General features: G+C 35.5%; 1 protein-coding gene across 2 annotated transcripts in view; it reads right to left on the bottom strand.

Annotated features, from left to right (window-relative positions):
* SNCA (synuclein, alpha (non A4 component of amyloid precursor)) overlaps positions 1-16,917 on the bottom strand; it is a 147,144-nt gene that overhangs the window by 126,425 nt on the left and 3,802 nt on the right. For both annotated transcript variants that reach the window (XM_010860149.1, XM_010860150.1), the window contains exons 3-4: positions 10,973-11,014; positions 4,182-4,324 (exon numbers count right to left, since the gene is read on the bottom strand). In XM_010860149.1, the coding sequence (XP_010858451.1) occupies positions 4,182-4,324; positions 10,973-11,014 (185 nt within the window). The remainder of the gene's footprint in view (positions 1-4,181; positions 4,325-10,972; positions 11,015-16,917) is intronic.

The raw sequence follows: 16,917 nt of genomic DNA, 5'->3' as shown, positions 1-16,917 counted from the left end.
AATACTTGAATAGGTCCCTTTATTTTTAGAATAAAGACCAATATTTTTACCATGGCTAGCTGAGATGTGGGCTACATCCTTATCTTCCCCGGCTCCAGCTGTCCTTTGATTTGCCATGGTCCCCTCCTACACATTAGACTTTCTCATGCTGATGCTTTAGCCTGGAGTGCTTTTCCTTTAACTCTCACTTCTGATAACTGCTAGTCATTTTTTGGATCTCAGTTCAGACATCACTTCCCCAAGGGCGCATCTGGCCTTACCCCTAACCCACAGTAACTGGGTCAAGCATTCAGTTAGATATTCTTGGCATTAGGCACACCATTGCATTTATCACAGTTTATAACTATACACTTATTATGGGTAATTAGGTGATTATTACTGATCTTTGTCACTAGACTATAAGCACAATGAAGAAAAAACAGTGTATGGTTTTCTCATAGTTTTAACCTCAATATCTAGCAAAATTTATGGCACACAGTGAACAAGTATTATTTCTTCAACGAACAATGTGTGTCAAAATGAGGTCATTAACAAGTGGTTAAAGCTACAACAAATTGCTTTATTTCCATTCACCAGAATCACTCTGATCAGAGTCTGAAGGGTGAAATTACTTCACATTTCATAATGAACAAATTCAATGATTTTGTTTGAACTCTAGAATTTTTAGCATCCCATAGATGGGGCCAAAATGAAAGTTCATTAGCATCTTTCATTAGTTATTACAGAAACAGAATTCTACTGCTAAATTGGCATTTTAAAATTTTCTATTATAGATCCCTCATTATATAAGAGTCTTAGGAGATCTTCAAAATGTCATTCAGCCTGCTGGTGACAGCATAGGGATGAAAATCAGCCGTTTAAAATCCCAATTTTTCTTTTTTTTTTTTTTGCTACAACTATGCTGTAACTTTTAGGTTTATGACTTCATTTTCATTTTTGGACATTTGTAAGACACAACAAGTACCCATAAGAGAAATATCTCCAAATGGTTAACTTTGTCACATTATTTAGACTTCTGCTTTAAAACATTAAAATAAAGAGCAATATTTTTAGAAGTGTACGAAGCCTAATTTTGTAAGAAATTAAACATTTTCATGCCTTATTTGCAATTTACATTGTACACATTAAATGGGGGTGAGAGGAGGACAGTACAAGCTTTCCTGGTTTCTTAATATTCTGAGGCAAATAATTTTTCCAGTTAAGTCTACTTGTCCATAATTCTATTTATGAAAACTCAAAAGGAAGGTAAATTTTGAGGAAGGGGTTGGGGATGTGACAACAGCAGATGGAAAAGCACTGCTGGAATCCAGTCTATTACAATTGGCTATGTGACCTTGGACTGAGTACTTCCCCTCTGTAAACTTCCTCATCTGTACAGTCAGGAAATTGGTCTAAATCACGAGCTCTATCTGTTGATGGGTTTCCATGATCCCATTAAGCCCTTTGGGGTGTGTATGTACATTTTTCTGGGAAGAGGATCCACAGTTTCTATTTTGTTGGCAAGGATCTGGGAAACAAAACATGTTAGTTGCCTCTGTCCTTCCTAGTTTTGAAAATGGAACAAAGCAACACATAGAATTATAATTTTAGATGGAAATCAGAAATAGTATAATTATTAGCGTGAGCAATAAGATTATTTGAAGAGCAGATTCTGCACAAAGGAATACTATCATCAACCACATATTTAAGTATTAGATGAAGAACTTCACTGGAAGGCCAGTTCAGATTTTCCATGAGTAGAATCAATTGTCGCAGACCAAGGTAATAACTACCTATAACAAAATCTCAATATGTCACATATTTTCAGTCCTTCCTTTTTATCACTGTTTTAATGACCAATTCATGTAGGCCTGCTATATAGGATTACAAGGAGTGGAAGCAATTCAGGGAAGTTTGTCAGCAAATAAATACTTTCTTACACATTTCAGGATATCTATTCCAAAACATTTTGATGATAACTTTTGGATGGTTGAATATCCATGGTTGCTGTAGTACACACATATTTATTAAAGACAGAAATAAAAGTCACTCTGCATATCACTTATTTCCTTGTTCTATGTCTTAATGTAATAAATATTGCTTAGTTTTCTAGACACCTGTGAAATATCAGTGAACAAACTAATATCTTCTGTCCGCATAGTGCTTACATTTCAGAAGGGAAGAAATAAAATAAACAATATTCATAAAAATAATTAAGCCAGTTATTATTTTTAAAGGTGATAAATGCTTTGGCCAAAAATTTAAAAAGAGTAGAAAAATTAGGAACCAGAGGTAAGGAGAATGGTTCCAATTTTAAATATATCAGGGTAGGCTTCACTGAGAAGGTGTTATTTAGCAAAGACCTGAGGAGATAAGGGAGTGAGTCAGGGTTACTTATACACTGGAGAAGAGCTTTCTAGACAGTGGGAAGAGTCAAGGCAAGGATACACTTTATGGATTCAAAGAATAGCCATGAAGCCTTTGCGGCAGGGAAAAACCAAAAATCATTCTGCTGCTAATGATGTGACCGGCAAGAGCTTAATATCTAAAATATACAAACAGCTCATACAACTCAACAACAACAAGAAAGCAAACAACTCAATCAAAAAAATGAGAATACCATAATAGACATTTCTCCAAAGAAGACATACAGATGGCTAGGAGGCACATGAAAAGATGTTCAGCATAGCTAATTATTAGAGAAATGCAAATCAAAACTACAATGAGGTACCACCTCACATCTGTCAGAATGGTCATTGTTAAAATGTCTATAAACAATAAATGCTGGAGAGGGTGTGGAGAAAAGGGAACTCTCCTACACTATTGGTGGCAATATAAGTTGGGAAGCCACTATGGAAAACAGGATGATGGTTCCTCAGATAACTAAAAATAGAATCACCATATGATCCAGCAATCCCAGTTCTGGGCATATACCCAGACAAAACTATAATTCAAAAGAATCCATTACCCCTATGTTCGTAACAGCACTTTTCACAATAGCCAAAACTTGAAAACAACCTAAATGTCCATTGACAGATGAACAGATAAAGATGTGACATATGTACAATGGAGTACTACTCAGCCATAAGAAAGAACAAAATAATGGCATTTGAAGCAACATGGACGCAACCAGAGATTATCATACTAAGCGAAGTCAGAAAGAGCAAAATAAACACATGATACCATTTATATGTGAAATCTAAAGTATGATGCGAATGAACCTATCTGCAAAACAGAAATAGACTCTCAGACATAGGATCAGACTTGTGGTGGCCAAGATGGAGAGGAGAGAGAAAGATGGACTGGGAGTTGGAAGTTGGTAGATGCAAGCCATTACATTTAGAATGGATAACAATAACCACCTACTGTGGTACAGGGAACTATATCCAATCACCTGGAATAAACCATAATGGAAAAATATATAAAAAAGAATATGTATATGACCATAACTGAGTCACTCTGTTGTACAGCAGAGATTGGCACAACATTATAAATCAACTATACTTCAATTAAAAAAAAAAAGCATCTGCTTATGGTCATGAATTTTGTAAAATGTTCATCTTCCAGTTGATACCTCATTTTCTGTTGCTTATTTGTTTAAAATCAAAGTCCTAACTCTTGAACAATTTTCCTAGAATCTCATATTTGTCAAGAAAGGAAAAGTGAAAATTCTGAGAATTTTAAAATCACCCCAAAACCATGATCGTAGTTTAAGCCCTTCAGTTTCCACAAACATATATTTGGCAATGAATTGTTATATAATACACAAATATGCCATTTAATGAGAGATGATGTCACTATAAAGACATTAAGTAAAAGATTTTCATTTTGAACATTTAGAGATTGGGCACAAAGCATTTGCTATACTCCAACAAAGAAAAATTCCAAGATTCACAGCCAACATAAAAGCACCCATTCTTTCTGAAATGTCACGGTTCTTTTAGACATTTGTTACACTGTTCATTTCATTAACTTTTTTTTTTCCAGAAAAAAAAAAATCACAATTATTGTGCAATTTCCACAGCATTTATCTGGGTGAATATCTCCAAAAAGAATACATATAAAGGTAGTACTTTTTTTTTAACAAGGGAAGCTCAGTCAGCTCTCCCGCAAGTAAGCATCTTATTCTTGCCTCTGTGCCTTGCTAAAAATTCATGGTGATCCACAAGCTTAGAAATGTAACAAGATGTACACAGTCCTACCTTGCCCATATGATCCTTTTTGCCAAAGCCAGTGGCAGCTGCAATGCTCCCTGCTCCTTCTACTGTCTTCTGTGCTACTGCAGTCACCCCTGTCACCACTGCCTCGCCAACGTTTGTCACTTGCTCTTTGGTCTTCTCAGCCACTGGGATGAATCAAAAACAATGACAGATTAAGGGATGGTGGGCCAGCAGCCACTAGGAATAATTTCACTTCCACTAACTATCAACTTCCAAAGACCTATATTCACACACATAGATAACTGGTGAGTCAGGAGAAGAAAAAGTTACTGAGATTGCTAAGTGAGCGTGGCTTAGCCAAACAACAGATTCTTTGCCAAGACAGTCTATGCAATCATGCAGATATTTAAAGGTGTTTCAAGCCTAATGATCACAAATTTAGGGCTATAAGCAATTTCACTCTGATTTACATTTTATGAAAGAAAGTTTACAGAAAGCAAGGCTTGCAGGTGTAGTTGTATCAAACTCAGCATGAAATATTTCTTTATTGCAATTTCAATGCCAAGTCTTTGATCTCACTCAGCATGTTTTTTTCATCACACCTTCTGAGTCACAGAACACATACATGCTCTCACATGGTACCATCAGAAATAAAACAATAGAGTGAGGGATGACTATGCTGATCCTTTTATGAAACAACAGATAGTTGAAACAGAATGAGTTTTAGTGTTAAGATTTATTTTCAATCGTTTTAATGGGAACAAAAGAGCTAGACTTAAAGTATGAAATGAAATGGTTTGTTGAGCACACTTAATTTCTTTTCATTAAAAATAAAATATGGAGATTCAGTAGGATTTTAAAAATAAGTTAAATTTTAAGATGATGGTATAAATAGTTTGGGATTAGATTTAGAAAGAGATTTGATCTCATATAAAAAATTATCCAAGACTATATATAACTGTTGAATTAATCTTTCTATATTAACTCCATACAAATATCAAATAAACAAAGCTTCAATAAAATAAAAGTTTGTTTCAATTAATTAAGAGTTTTATGAAAAAGAAGTAAAAGATGAGGTTCTACACTTTTAACAATTTCAAGGTCAAGGGAAACAAGACAACTCCCCACCCAAACCTTTTTCCAGTCATGTATGGATGTGAGAGGTGGACTATAAAGAATTCATGTTTTTGAACTATGGTATTGGAGAAGACTCTTGAGAGTCCCTTGGACAGCAAGGAGATCAAACCAGTCAATCCTGAAGGAAATCAGTCATGAATATTCATTGGAAGGACTGATGCTGAAGCTCCAATAATTTGGCCATCTGATGCAAAGAACTGACTCATTGGAAAAGACCCTGATGCTGGGGAAAGATCAAAGGCAGGAGAAGGGGATGACAGAGGATGAGAATGGTTGGATGGCATCACCAACTCAATTGACATGAGTTTGAGCAAGCTCCGGGAGTTGGTGATGCACAGGGAAGCCTGGCATACTGCAGTCTATGGGGTCGCAAACAATCAGACACAGCTGAGCAACTAAACTGAACTAAAACCTTATAACACTTACACTCATAAAGCCTGGGTCTTGCATTCTTATCTATATGTAATGTTTGTCTTCTTTTCTGAGGAATTCAATGAGTTGTACTATGTGAGCTGTTAAGTGTTATGTGCTAGTCACCTGATTATTGTACAGATTTCATTTCACCAGTTGGGAGGGGCCAGTCCCTGGGTCAGGAAGATTTCCCTGGAGAAGGAAATGACAACCCATTCCAGTATTCTTGCTTGGAGAATCCCATGGACAGTGGAGCCTGATGGGCTACTATTCAAAGCACTGCAGACTCTGACACGACTAAACAGTAATAGTGTGGTCAGAACAATTGGGTTTTGAACACAATTGGGTATGTAGGGACATGGAAGTTGAGGAGGTACATAAGGAAAAAAGGAAAACGAGTCTCACTCCTCAGTGTAGACAATAGGGGGAAATGAAAGTGGCCCCAAGAGTCTAAAAGCACCAAGAGTTCACAGCAGGTATTGCTTGCTCTTTGCCTTTTGCTACTTTTGGGGATGTGGTGGATGCTTACCAACTAGTCATGGCTATACTCAATGCAAAGTTCAATTTAAATGCCAGTGAAAAACTGTACTGGAAATCTCATGTTTTTAAACATTTCCAGAATGTTGATGCTTTAAAAATAGTGAATTATGGGCTTCAAGTTCTCTTTTTTTTTCTTTTCTAAGAACACAAGTAGAAAATTTTACTTGAAAACGAACATTTCTTGTTATAAAATCTCAAAGACAAAAATAAATTTTGATCTTTTTAGAGATTCATAATTTTTCTTCTGCCAGCCATGAAACTTTATTTTTATAATTCTAGATTTATATACATACTTTTTTAATGCACATAAACTGCACAGTAAAATGCACTTTGTAGTTTATTATAATTTATTAGATTTTACCACTGTAAGAATAAGTAAATTATTTACATTACAAAATGGCAGAATTTACATGTAGCAGTGGTGAACCTTTTACTTTCTTAATTTATTTTTATTTTTTGGCTGTGCCATGCAGCATGTGGGATCTTTCCCAACCAGGGGTCGAACCCAGGTCCCTGCATTGGAAGCATTTAATTTTGACCACTGTACCACAAGGGAAGTCCCTGATAGACACATTTTAAGATTTCTGTAGGAACTGATTTACCTAGCAGATAATTTACTGACCTTAAACCCCTTTGTTAAAACCCATCTCAAAAGTTAAATTCCATGTTAATAACCTCTTTTCCCAACAACTGTCCTTCTTCCTCCTCCTGTGTGCTCATAAAATTTTAAGTATATCTTTACTACTGAACTTTTTATTTGCACCATAATTATTGATTTCCCAGTATGTCTATCCATCTCCACTAGTATATTTTGAGTTGATCAAAATCAGAGATCATATTGTCTTTATATTATTTCATTGTAATACTCATTAAATAATTTTGAGTACATTAAAAGAAATTTTGTGTATATGTCTAATTTATACATTAATTTCAACAATTGTTGACTCTAACAATAAAATTCCACAAAGGAAATGTGGCACCAACTTTTAGAATAAACAGTAAATCTAACCTATAACATTAAAAAAAATTACAAAATTAAGATCTAGTTTTGAATTAGTATACAAATTACAGATATGAGGACAAGAAATGTATATTTTAAAGCAGTTTAACAGGGAAATTTAAAATGTAACATGTTGAAAATTAACTGTGTTCATTACTGTATAACAAATTTCTGTGTGTAAGAATCAAAGCCTGCAGAAGATCTCCAACAATAGGAATTTCTTTATATCATACTTTAATAAGGGAAAAAATGAGAATGAGTCAGCTTATATCAAATCATTTTTTTTAATACCTTCAAAGGCATGTCATTCAATAAGCCCAGATTAAGTGCACTCTCATATTTTCCTATAATGTGATGTACTGACAACTGAAATAATAATGTCCTGAGATCAAAAAGCCAGGGATTAACGTAGAGTTTTCTGGATTTTATCTTCAGATTATCTAACTGGGAGGATTAATTTTCCCTGGATGTTGTAGGTAGAAAACGCCCAGCCTAAGTTTACTGAAGTCTGTATTTCTACAAAATAGTTAATGAAATGAATCTTGTGGAAATTTTTCTTCTAACATTAGCTGATAATGTTATGCACTTTATAACAGTTTCTCAATTCCCTGCTTTAAAAGTAATAACAAAATTAATAACAATTATTTAGTATTTATTATGTACCATGATAAACATTTTAGGTCATATATAAAAAGCAACCAATTCTCTCTCTGATTAACTACTGAGGTTATTACCTTAAACATCTATTTTCCCTTATAATATGAATTTAGAATTTTACATGAAATAACTTTACTCAACAAATTAATTTATCTGATATGAGAGAGGGATGGCCCTTATTGCAACTGGTTTATCCTACTGCAATTTTCATGGCCAGATTACTTATAACTACATTTTTGATATTTTACTACTGCCAGGGTGATTGACTGGTGCTGTGCTAAGTCACTTCAGTCATGTCTGCCTCTTTGCAACCTGCAGGGACAGGCTTTTCTGTCCATGGGGATTCTCCAGGCAAGAATACTGGAGTGGGTTGCCATGCCCTCTTCCAGGGGAGCTTTCCAACCCAGGGATCGAACCCAGGTCTCCCATATTGCAGGCAGATTCTTTACCATCTGAGCCACCAGGGAAGTCTTTGGTGCAATGATGTAAATACATTTTACGTCACTGGTGCAATGGTGTAAATACTGCCCATACCAAAATCATCATGGTCTCCCTGCTTAGAAGGATTTTCCATAGTGTTCTGGGGAACACTCACTGAATTGAACTCTAGTAACTATCGAAAAGGCTTCCCTTGTGGCTCAGCTGGTAAAGAATCCGCCTGCAATGCGGGAGACCTGGGTTTGATCCCTGGGTTGGGAAGAGCCCCTGGAGAAGGAAACAGCTACCCACTCCAGTATTCAGCCCTGGAGAATTCCATGGGCTGTGTAGTCCATGGGGATCACAAGAGTGGGACACTACTGAATGACTTTCACTTTTTTCAACTATTGAAAGAAAGTCAAATGAGTTTTGGAAATCCTGGGTTAAACTAAATTATGTAAATTTATTTACTATAGAACAGCTCAGTTTCTTTAATATGCTAAAAGGAAGACAGGATATGCAAAGTTTCCAAACACTTTAAAACCATGGAAACATTAGCTGGCAGGCTACTGTTTTTCAGAAACAATTTGCAAAATATTGTCTTATAGTACAAAACTTCAGTCACTTGTACCAGGCCAAGTGTGTACGCATGCATGCACACAAACACCTCAAAAACTCATGTTTACATTCTATCATTCTAAAAAAAACTCGAAAATTCTGACTTTGTCAATAGTTATCCTTGCAGCCCATCTGCATAGCCTCCATTGGATGGTAGTATTAGTTTATTCTCTAATTTTTACCACAGGCTCTAAACTTTGCAATATGCTTATCCTCTTTTTCATCCATATGGATTCTCCTTCAGTTATTACAATGAAAAGCTGTTAATCCAAGTAGATTATCTTCATATAGCATAGTCTACAACTGTCTGATAACTAGTTTTTACAAAAGTCATACTTTATAACATGCCATTTATAGAAGGTCCCTACAGGGCAGTTTATATATACTGAATCCAACAGAGCAAATGTATGTTGCGCACTTTAACTTAGCTTCTAGAAGAATTAGTTTCAAAGGGTTGTTTTTTATTTATTTACTTTCAGCTGCACTATGTGGCTTACGGGATCTTAGTTCCCTGAACAGGGGGTTGAACCCAGGATACGGCAGTGAAAACCCATAATCCTCACCACAAGGCCACCACAGAACTCCCTGTTTTGATTTTATACTCTAACTTTTTTAGTCAAAAGTATGTATAAAAGGGCTTCCCTGAGAGCTCAGTTGGTAAAGAATCTGCCTGCAATGTAGAATACTCTGGTTTGATTCCTGGGGCAGGAAGATCTGCTGGAGAAGGGATAGGCTACCCACTCCAGTATTCTTGGATTTCCCTTGTGGCTCAGCTGGTAAAGAATCGGCCTGCAGTGCGGGAGACCTGGCTTTGATCCCTAGGTTGGGAAGATCCCCAGAGAAGGGAAAAGCCACCCACTCCAGTATTCTGGCCTGGAGAATTCCATGGACTATATAGTATGTATAAAGGTATATATAAAAGTCATATAAATATCTTTCTCCACTAGCTACCAAAATGTAGCTCAAGGTAGATTTCACTACAAAATGATAGTAAAACCTAGGTAATACATACCATTTGCCTTTAGTATTCTAGGTATTTATATATATTCTCATTCACTGAATTCTTTTATAGATGAGGAAACTGAATCACAGAAAGGTAATGAATCTTGCAGAATAGTCACACAGCTAGTAAGGGGTAAGCAGAAATTTGGACTAAAGACTTCCGGCTTCAGTGTTTGTGGCCTTAACCAAAACATTGTATTAATATTCCCATTTGATTTTCTCAAAATCTATTTTATAACTTAGCAATAGAAGCATGTTATTTTGCTGAGGCCCTGCCATATTTACTGTTTTCTCATCATATGAGTTATATTTTATATCTGATTGTATGATTATATCTTATTTTATCATGCCTGTCAGAAAGCTTGGAGTACATAAAACATAAAACTCAATCACAGCAAGTCCATATATTAAAGTTGCTAAATTGTGATTTTTCTATTTCTATCATTATCCTCCTGCTCTTCCTCATCATCACCACCATAATTTTCATCATTTTTGCTATTCACTTATTGTAATCTTGTTACAGACCTAATTTCAAAATTTGGGTGAAATTAGGCCAAACAGAGATAAATACAATAAATAATTCACTGATTATCCCAAGGGTATTTCCTAAAATGTCTTCTGAATCAAGGAAGTATTATAATTTGTATATTTTAGTGTCAGAATATTTCATTGTACTCTATAGAAAATTTTCATTCAACTCTTTAAAAATGGCAGTCCTTTTATGATATTCCACTATCATTTGCCAGAACATTAAGTTGACCAGAATACTCAAATGTTATACTACTATAAGTTAAACAATGAAACTAGTCAATTCAGTCATCATTCTTGACAATTACAAACACTTTTACTTATTTATAACAAATACTTAACATACTTAAAATATTTAATATTTAATAAAGAATCAAGATTAAACAAAGCTGATGTTTTCTAGAATGCTCCTCTATGGGCAGAGTGGTTATTTATATTTACATTCTGAACGATATGTGCTGGGCTATCCTGCTTACTAGATATTTTCAATATCATCCTTGAATATAAGTTCCACAAAGCTTACCTGTTGTCACACCATGAACTACCCCTTCCTTGGTTTTGGATCCTACAAAAACAAACAAATTCAAACCATAAGCTTCAAAGTCACCTTTACTGCTAATGAGCTACTTTTAAATACATCTAATGGAAAAACAATATCTCACTCTTCAAAAACCCATATGTAAAGATATCCTCAGGGAGCAAAAAATTTTAAACAAAAAAAGTCAGTAACCATTACAACAAATACAACAAAGCAAAGCTAACAGGATACGCTCCAATTAAGATTTTAGCACACAGTAACAGCTTTTCAACCCCTTGTGTCCCACTTCACATATCAACTTACAGAAAGTTAAAAAGAAAAGGTGAGAAAACACAGGGTCTGGCTGGGAAGGTGATTTTGGATTCAGAACTGCAGAAGCTCTACTAAAATGCAATACAGAGAAAGATTCCTTAACCCATGGAACACAAATGGATGGGGGAAGGAGAGAAGGAATTCATAGTTGTTGAACATCTATTATGAAAAAGGCATTTTTCATCTCATTTAATGTTTGTGATAACCCCCCATTTCAAATCATGCCCATTTTATTCCACATGAAGCAATTACAAATTAAAGTTAAATGATTTGTCTGAAGTCACCAGCTATAAGCATGTTCAAATTAAGGGCTCTGTGACCCTAAGCCCATATTGTTTCTATGAAACCAGGCAAGCCTTCAGAAGGAATACTGTATTTGATCACTGAAGTATGACTAATGCTAGCTTCAAGAAGGGGTAAGATAGGAATTTTCCCCAAATCTTGACCATTACCAAACCTTTACACAAAGAGTTTATGAATATGTATTGCTAAAATTAAGTTTGTGAATAATTTTATTCATCAGCTCTCTAATATTGGATTTTTAGTGTAATTCATACAGCTTTATAATGATCTTGGAGAAAATAAAAACAAAAAGAAAATTCATTTGAAAACTACCCTGTAAGCTAAATAAAGTAATTCTATCAGACAGAGAAGAATGTAAGGAAATTAGGACCAAAAAACTGGGAAATGAATATTTATCATACACTACCTGCCACCCCTTCAACCCCTTATTTTTAAAAACAACTAGTAAAAATATATTTTAACAGTTGGCCTGTAGTCTATTCTCTCTGCCTCAGTTATACCTGATAATTTAATCTTTGGCTAAATCATGGAATGTATCCTGAACCAAATATACAAGAAAGACTTAATGAGGTTGCTTTGTATCAAACCAATCACCTTTTTTTGGCTGTCATAATTGTTTAGTAGTATATGTTACTGATGATTAACTTTTAATTGATAAGTAATCTGTAATGAAAAGATAAAGCTACAAAATACGTGCCAAGTGGTATGTCACCAGTAATGTGATAGACAGATAGACCTTATAGATAATTAGATCTCATAACAGATAACAGCTGAAGGGATCCTAGATCTGATGGCATCCCTAAGCTGATGTAGCCCACATCCATTCCCTTCTTCTCTGTTATGACTTCACAAAGCTGCAGAGTGGAGATCAGAAATAACGCCTGGGCACTGCCAAGGACTCAATTATGCTGTTGTGCATGTCATGTTGACTATCTCAGTATGTTGGAAGTGAAGCAAATTGTGACTTGGGAGTTTGATATCAATCTACAGTCCAGACCACTGCTACTTATTGAGCAGAATTTCACTGGAAGAGTTTTGAAGGTCATTTTCTTTCCTTTACTGTTACAATACTTAGCATAGAACTACATTTTTTTTTGCTTTTGAATTTCACTCTCAACTTATAATTTATAAACCATTTGATTGAGAAATTTTTGGTCCATTAAACTGAAGTAGGTTGATTGAAAATTTGTATACAAAGATATCACAAAAGGAGAAAAAAACATAAAAATAATACTGATCCTTATGGTGGTTCATCAATTAGCATCAAAAGCTACTCTCTCATGAGGCTTAAGAAAACCATGTGCTAAACTTGTTCAGCCATAAGTGAAACCGGAAAATTTTCCCTAGTTACTTCTAATCTTTCAAGCTAGTTATTGATAATAGTTCTTATAATGAAGGATAAAATTATAGAAAGAAAATAAATGGACAAAGAAATTATTCTGTTGCAGAGTTTGTGTGCATGAGTTAATCGTTCAGTCCTGTCAGACTCTTTGCAACCCCTTGGACCGTAGCCCTCCAAGCTACTCTGTCCATGGGATTCTCCAGGCAAGAATACTGGAGTGGGTTGCCATTCCCTTCTCCAGGGGATCTTTCCGACCCAGGGATCGAACCCAGGCTTCCTGCGTGGCACAGGTTCTTTACCATTGGAGCCACCAAGCAGCGTTTATTTGACAATAATAACCATGGCTCCTACATATAAAAGTACACTAACAAAAATTCTCAATGAAATGTTAATGAATCAAACACAACAATGCGTGAAGAGAATTATACATCACAATCAGGTGGCATTTATCATAGGTATGTAAGGCTGGTTCAATGTTTGAAAGTCAATTAAGTAATTCTTCACATCAGCAGGACCAAAAAGACAAATGTCATGATCATATTAATAGATGCAGAAAGAGCATTTGCAAAACCGAACACCTGCTGCTGCTGCTAAGTCGCTTCAGTCGTGTCCGACTCTGTGCGACCCCATAGACGGCAGCCAACCAGGCTCCCCTATCCCTGGGATTCTCACTTGTGATAAAAAACCCTCCCAGTAAACTAGAAATAGAGAAGTTTCTCAACCTGATAGAAAATATCTACCAAAAAGTCTACAGCTAACATCATATTTCATTGTGAGACACTAGTAACTTTATTACCAGGAACAAGGAAATAATATCCCCTTTCACCATTCCTTCAACATCTTACAGGAAGCCCTAGCTATTGCAATAAGACGAGGAAATAAAAGATATCTGGGAAAGATGAAACAAAACTGTCAAGAATGAATAAAAAATATTCTGGTGCTAATAAGTTATTATAGAAAGACTGCAGGATGCAAGGTTAAAGAGTCAATCACCTTCCTATATACCAGTAATGAATGGAGCAGAATTTGAAATTAAAAACACAGTATCATTTACATTAGCATAAAAAATAAATAAAATACCTGGGCATAAATTTAATGCAATATACAAGATCTATATGGGAAAAATTATGAAGCTTTGATAACAAAATCAAAGAACTACATAAATGGAGAGAGATTCCACATTCATGGATAGAAGACAGAATATTAATAACATGTTGCTGCTGCTGCTAAGTCACTTCAGTCGTGTCCGACTCTGTGCGACCCCACAGACAGCAGCTCACCAGGCTCCCCCATCCCTGGGACTCTCCAGGCAAGAACACTAGAGTGGATTGCCATTTCCTTCTCCAATGCATGAAAGTGAAAAGAGAAAGTGAAGTCGCTCAGTCGTGTCCAACTCTTTGCGACCCCATAGACTGCAGCCTACCAGGCTCCTCTGTCCATGGGATTTTCCAGGCAAGAGTACTGGAGTGGGGTGCCATTGCCATGTTAGCTCTTCCCAACTTGATTTTACAATTCCATGTTCATGTATGTATACACACACACACGCACACACACACACACACACATATATATATAGAGAGAGAGAGAACCACCAACTCAATGGACATGAATTTGAGCAAATTTCGGGAGATAGTGGAGGACAGAGGAGCCTGTTGTGCCACGGTCTATAGAGTCACAGAGTTGGACACGACTTAGCGACTGAGCAACAACAATCTCAAGCAAAACCCCAGTTATTTTGTGGATGTTAACAAACTGATGCTAAAGTTTATGTGGAGAGGCAAAGATCAAAAGTAGCCAAAATGGTATTGAAGAAGAACAAAGTTAGAGGACTGACACTACCAAATTTCAAGACTTCTTACAGAGCTGTCATAATCAACACAATGTGATATTGGTGAAAGAATAAACAAACAGATCAAGGGACTAGAAAAGAGAGCCCAGAAATACACAAACATAAATGTAATCAACTGATTTTTGACAAAGGAAAAAAGGCAATAAAATGGAACAAAGATAGTCTAAACAAATGGTGTTAGAACAACTGGACATCTACATGAAAAAAAATAATTTCAACTTTATACCCTTTGCAAGCAAATAATCCAAAATGAATCATAGCCTTAAGTGTAAAATGTGAAACTATAAAACTTCTAGGAGATCACATTGAAGAACATCTACACAATCTCAAGTATGGCAATGACTGTTAAGCTATACCACCAAAGACACATCCCATTAAATCATTAATAAGTGAGAATTCATTTAAATTAAAAACTTCTATGAAAGACAATTTCAAAAGAATAAGAAAACAATCTACAGACAGGAAAATATTTATGAAATATCTGAAAAGAAGACAGAGAACTCTTAAAAATCAAAACTAAGAAAACAAATAACCTGATTAAAAAATAGGCCAAAGATCTTAATAGATACTTCATCAAAGAAGATGTGGAGATGGCAGATAAGCATTTGAGAAGATGCTCCACATCCTATGTCACCAGTTTTAAAATACAAATTAAAATAACAGTGCAATGCCACTACATATGTATTAGTATGGCCAAAGTCCAGAACACTGACAGCACCAAATTTTGTCAAGGAAGTAGAGTAACAAAAACTGTCATTAATTGCTGGTGGGAATGCAAAATGGTGTAGTCCCTGTGGAAGATAGTTTGATGGTTTCTTTGAAAACTAAACATATTTTATCGTATGACCCAGCAATTGTTGTGCTCTTTGATATTTACCCAAAGGAGATGAAATCTTATATACACACAAAAACCTGCACACAGATGTTTATAGCAGCTTTATTCATAACTGCCAACTCTCTGAAGCAAGTAAGATGTCCTCCAAGTACCAAAATGTAGGAGGTGAATGATAAACCTGAGACAACAGAATATTATTTGGCACTAAAAAGAAATGAGCCATTCAAAGACATGAAAGAATTTAAATGCGTATTATTAATTGAAAGAAGCCAATCTCAACAGGCTAAACAATATGTGATTCCATTGATATGACATTTTGGAAAAGGCAAAACTATGGAGAGAAAAAGATCAGTGATAGCCAGGGGTTGGGAGAAGGCCATGAATAAGTAGCGCACAGAGGATTTTTAGGACACTGAAAATACTCTATATATTATAATGATGAATGTGTGTGTATGTTAGTCACTTAGTCGTGTCCGACTCTTTGTGACCCCATGGACTGTAGCCTACCAGGCTCCTCTGTCCATGGGATTCTCCAGGCAAGAATACTGGAGTAAATTGCCATTTCCACATTTGTCCGAACTCACAGAATGTATTGCAGCAAGAGTGATCCTTAATGGAAGCTATGGAGTTTGGATGATTATGATGTGTCAATGTAGGTTCATCAGTTGTAACAAATGTACCATCTGGCAAAGGATGTTGGTAATTCGAGAGGTTATGCATGTGTGGGGGTTGGGGTACATGGGAAACCTCTATACATCAATTTTTCTGTTAATTTAAAACTGTTATAAAAATTAAGTCTTAAATTTTTTTAAGGGATGCCTTTTTACTTATAGGTTCTGCTTTATTATGATATTCTCACAAGAACTCTGCAAGATACTCGCATTTATTCAAATTGTATTTTTACAAATGAGTAAAGTGATGCTTAGATATGTTAAGTACCTTCCCCATTATCCTAGAGGTAAAATGTGGTATAGTCTGGACTGGAATTTATTATTATTTTTTTTCATTTTAATTTTTTTTTTTTGGAATTTAAGTTTAACATCAAATCTACATTTTTTCCTACTTTATCAGGAGTCAGTAAACTATAGCCTATGAGCCAAATAAACTCTCCAGCTGTTTTGGTAAGTAAAGTTGTATAGGAACATAGTCACCCTAATTATTGTTTATGGCTGCCTTCACTTCAGGAGAGCAAAGTTGATCAATTGAAACAGATATCATACCCTAAAATTATTCAGTACCCCTTTACGGAAAAAGCTTGCCAAAACCTGGTAGTACTATAACTTCACAAG

This window comes from Bison bison, unplaced genomic scaffold (genome assembly GCF_000754665.1).
Source record: "Bison bison bison isolate TAMUID 2011002044 unplaced genomic scaffold, Bison_UMD1.0 scf7180017864464, whole genome shotgun sequence".
NCBI classification, from domain to species: Eukaryota; Metazoa; Chordata; class Mammalia; order Artiodactyla; family Bovidae; genus Bison; species Bison bison.
The sequence above is the reverse complement of the archived record's forward strand: the minus strand, read 5'-3'. Positions and strand labels throughout refer to the sequence as shown.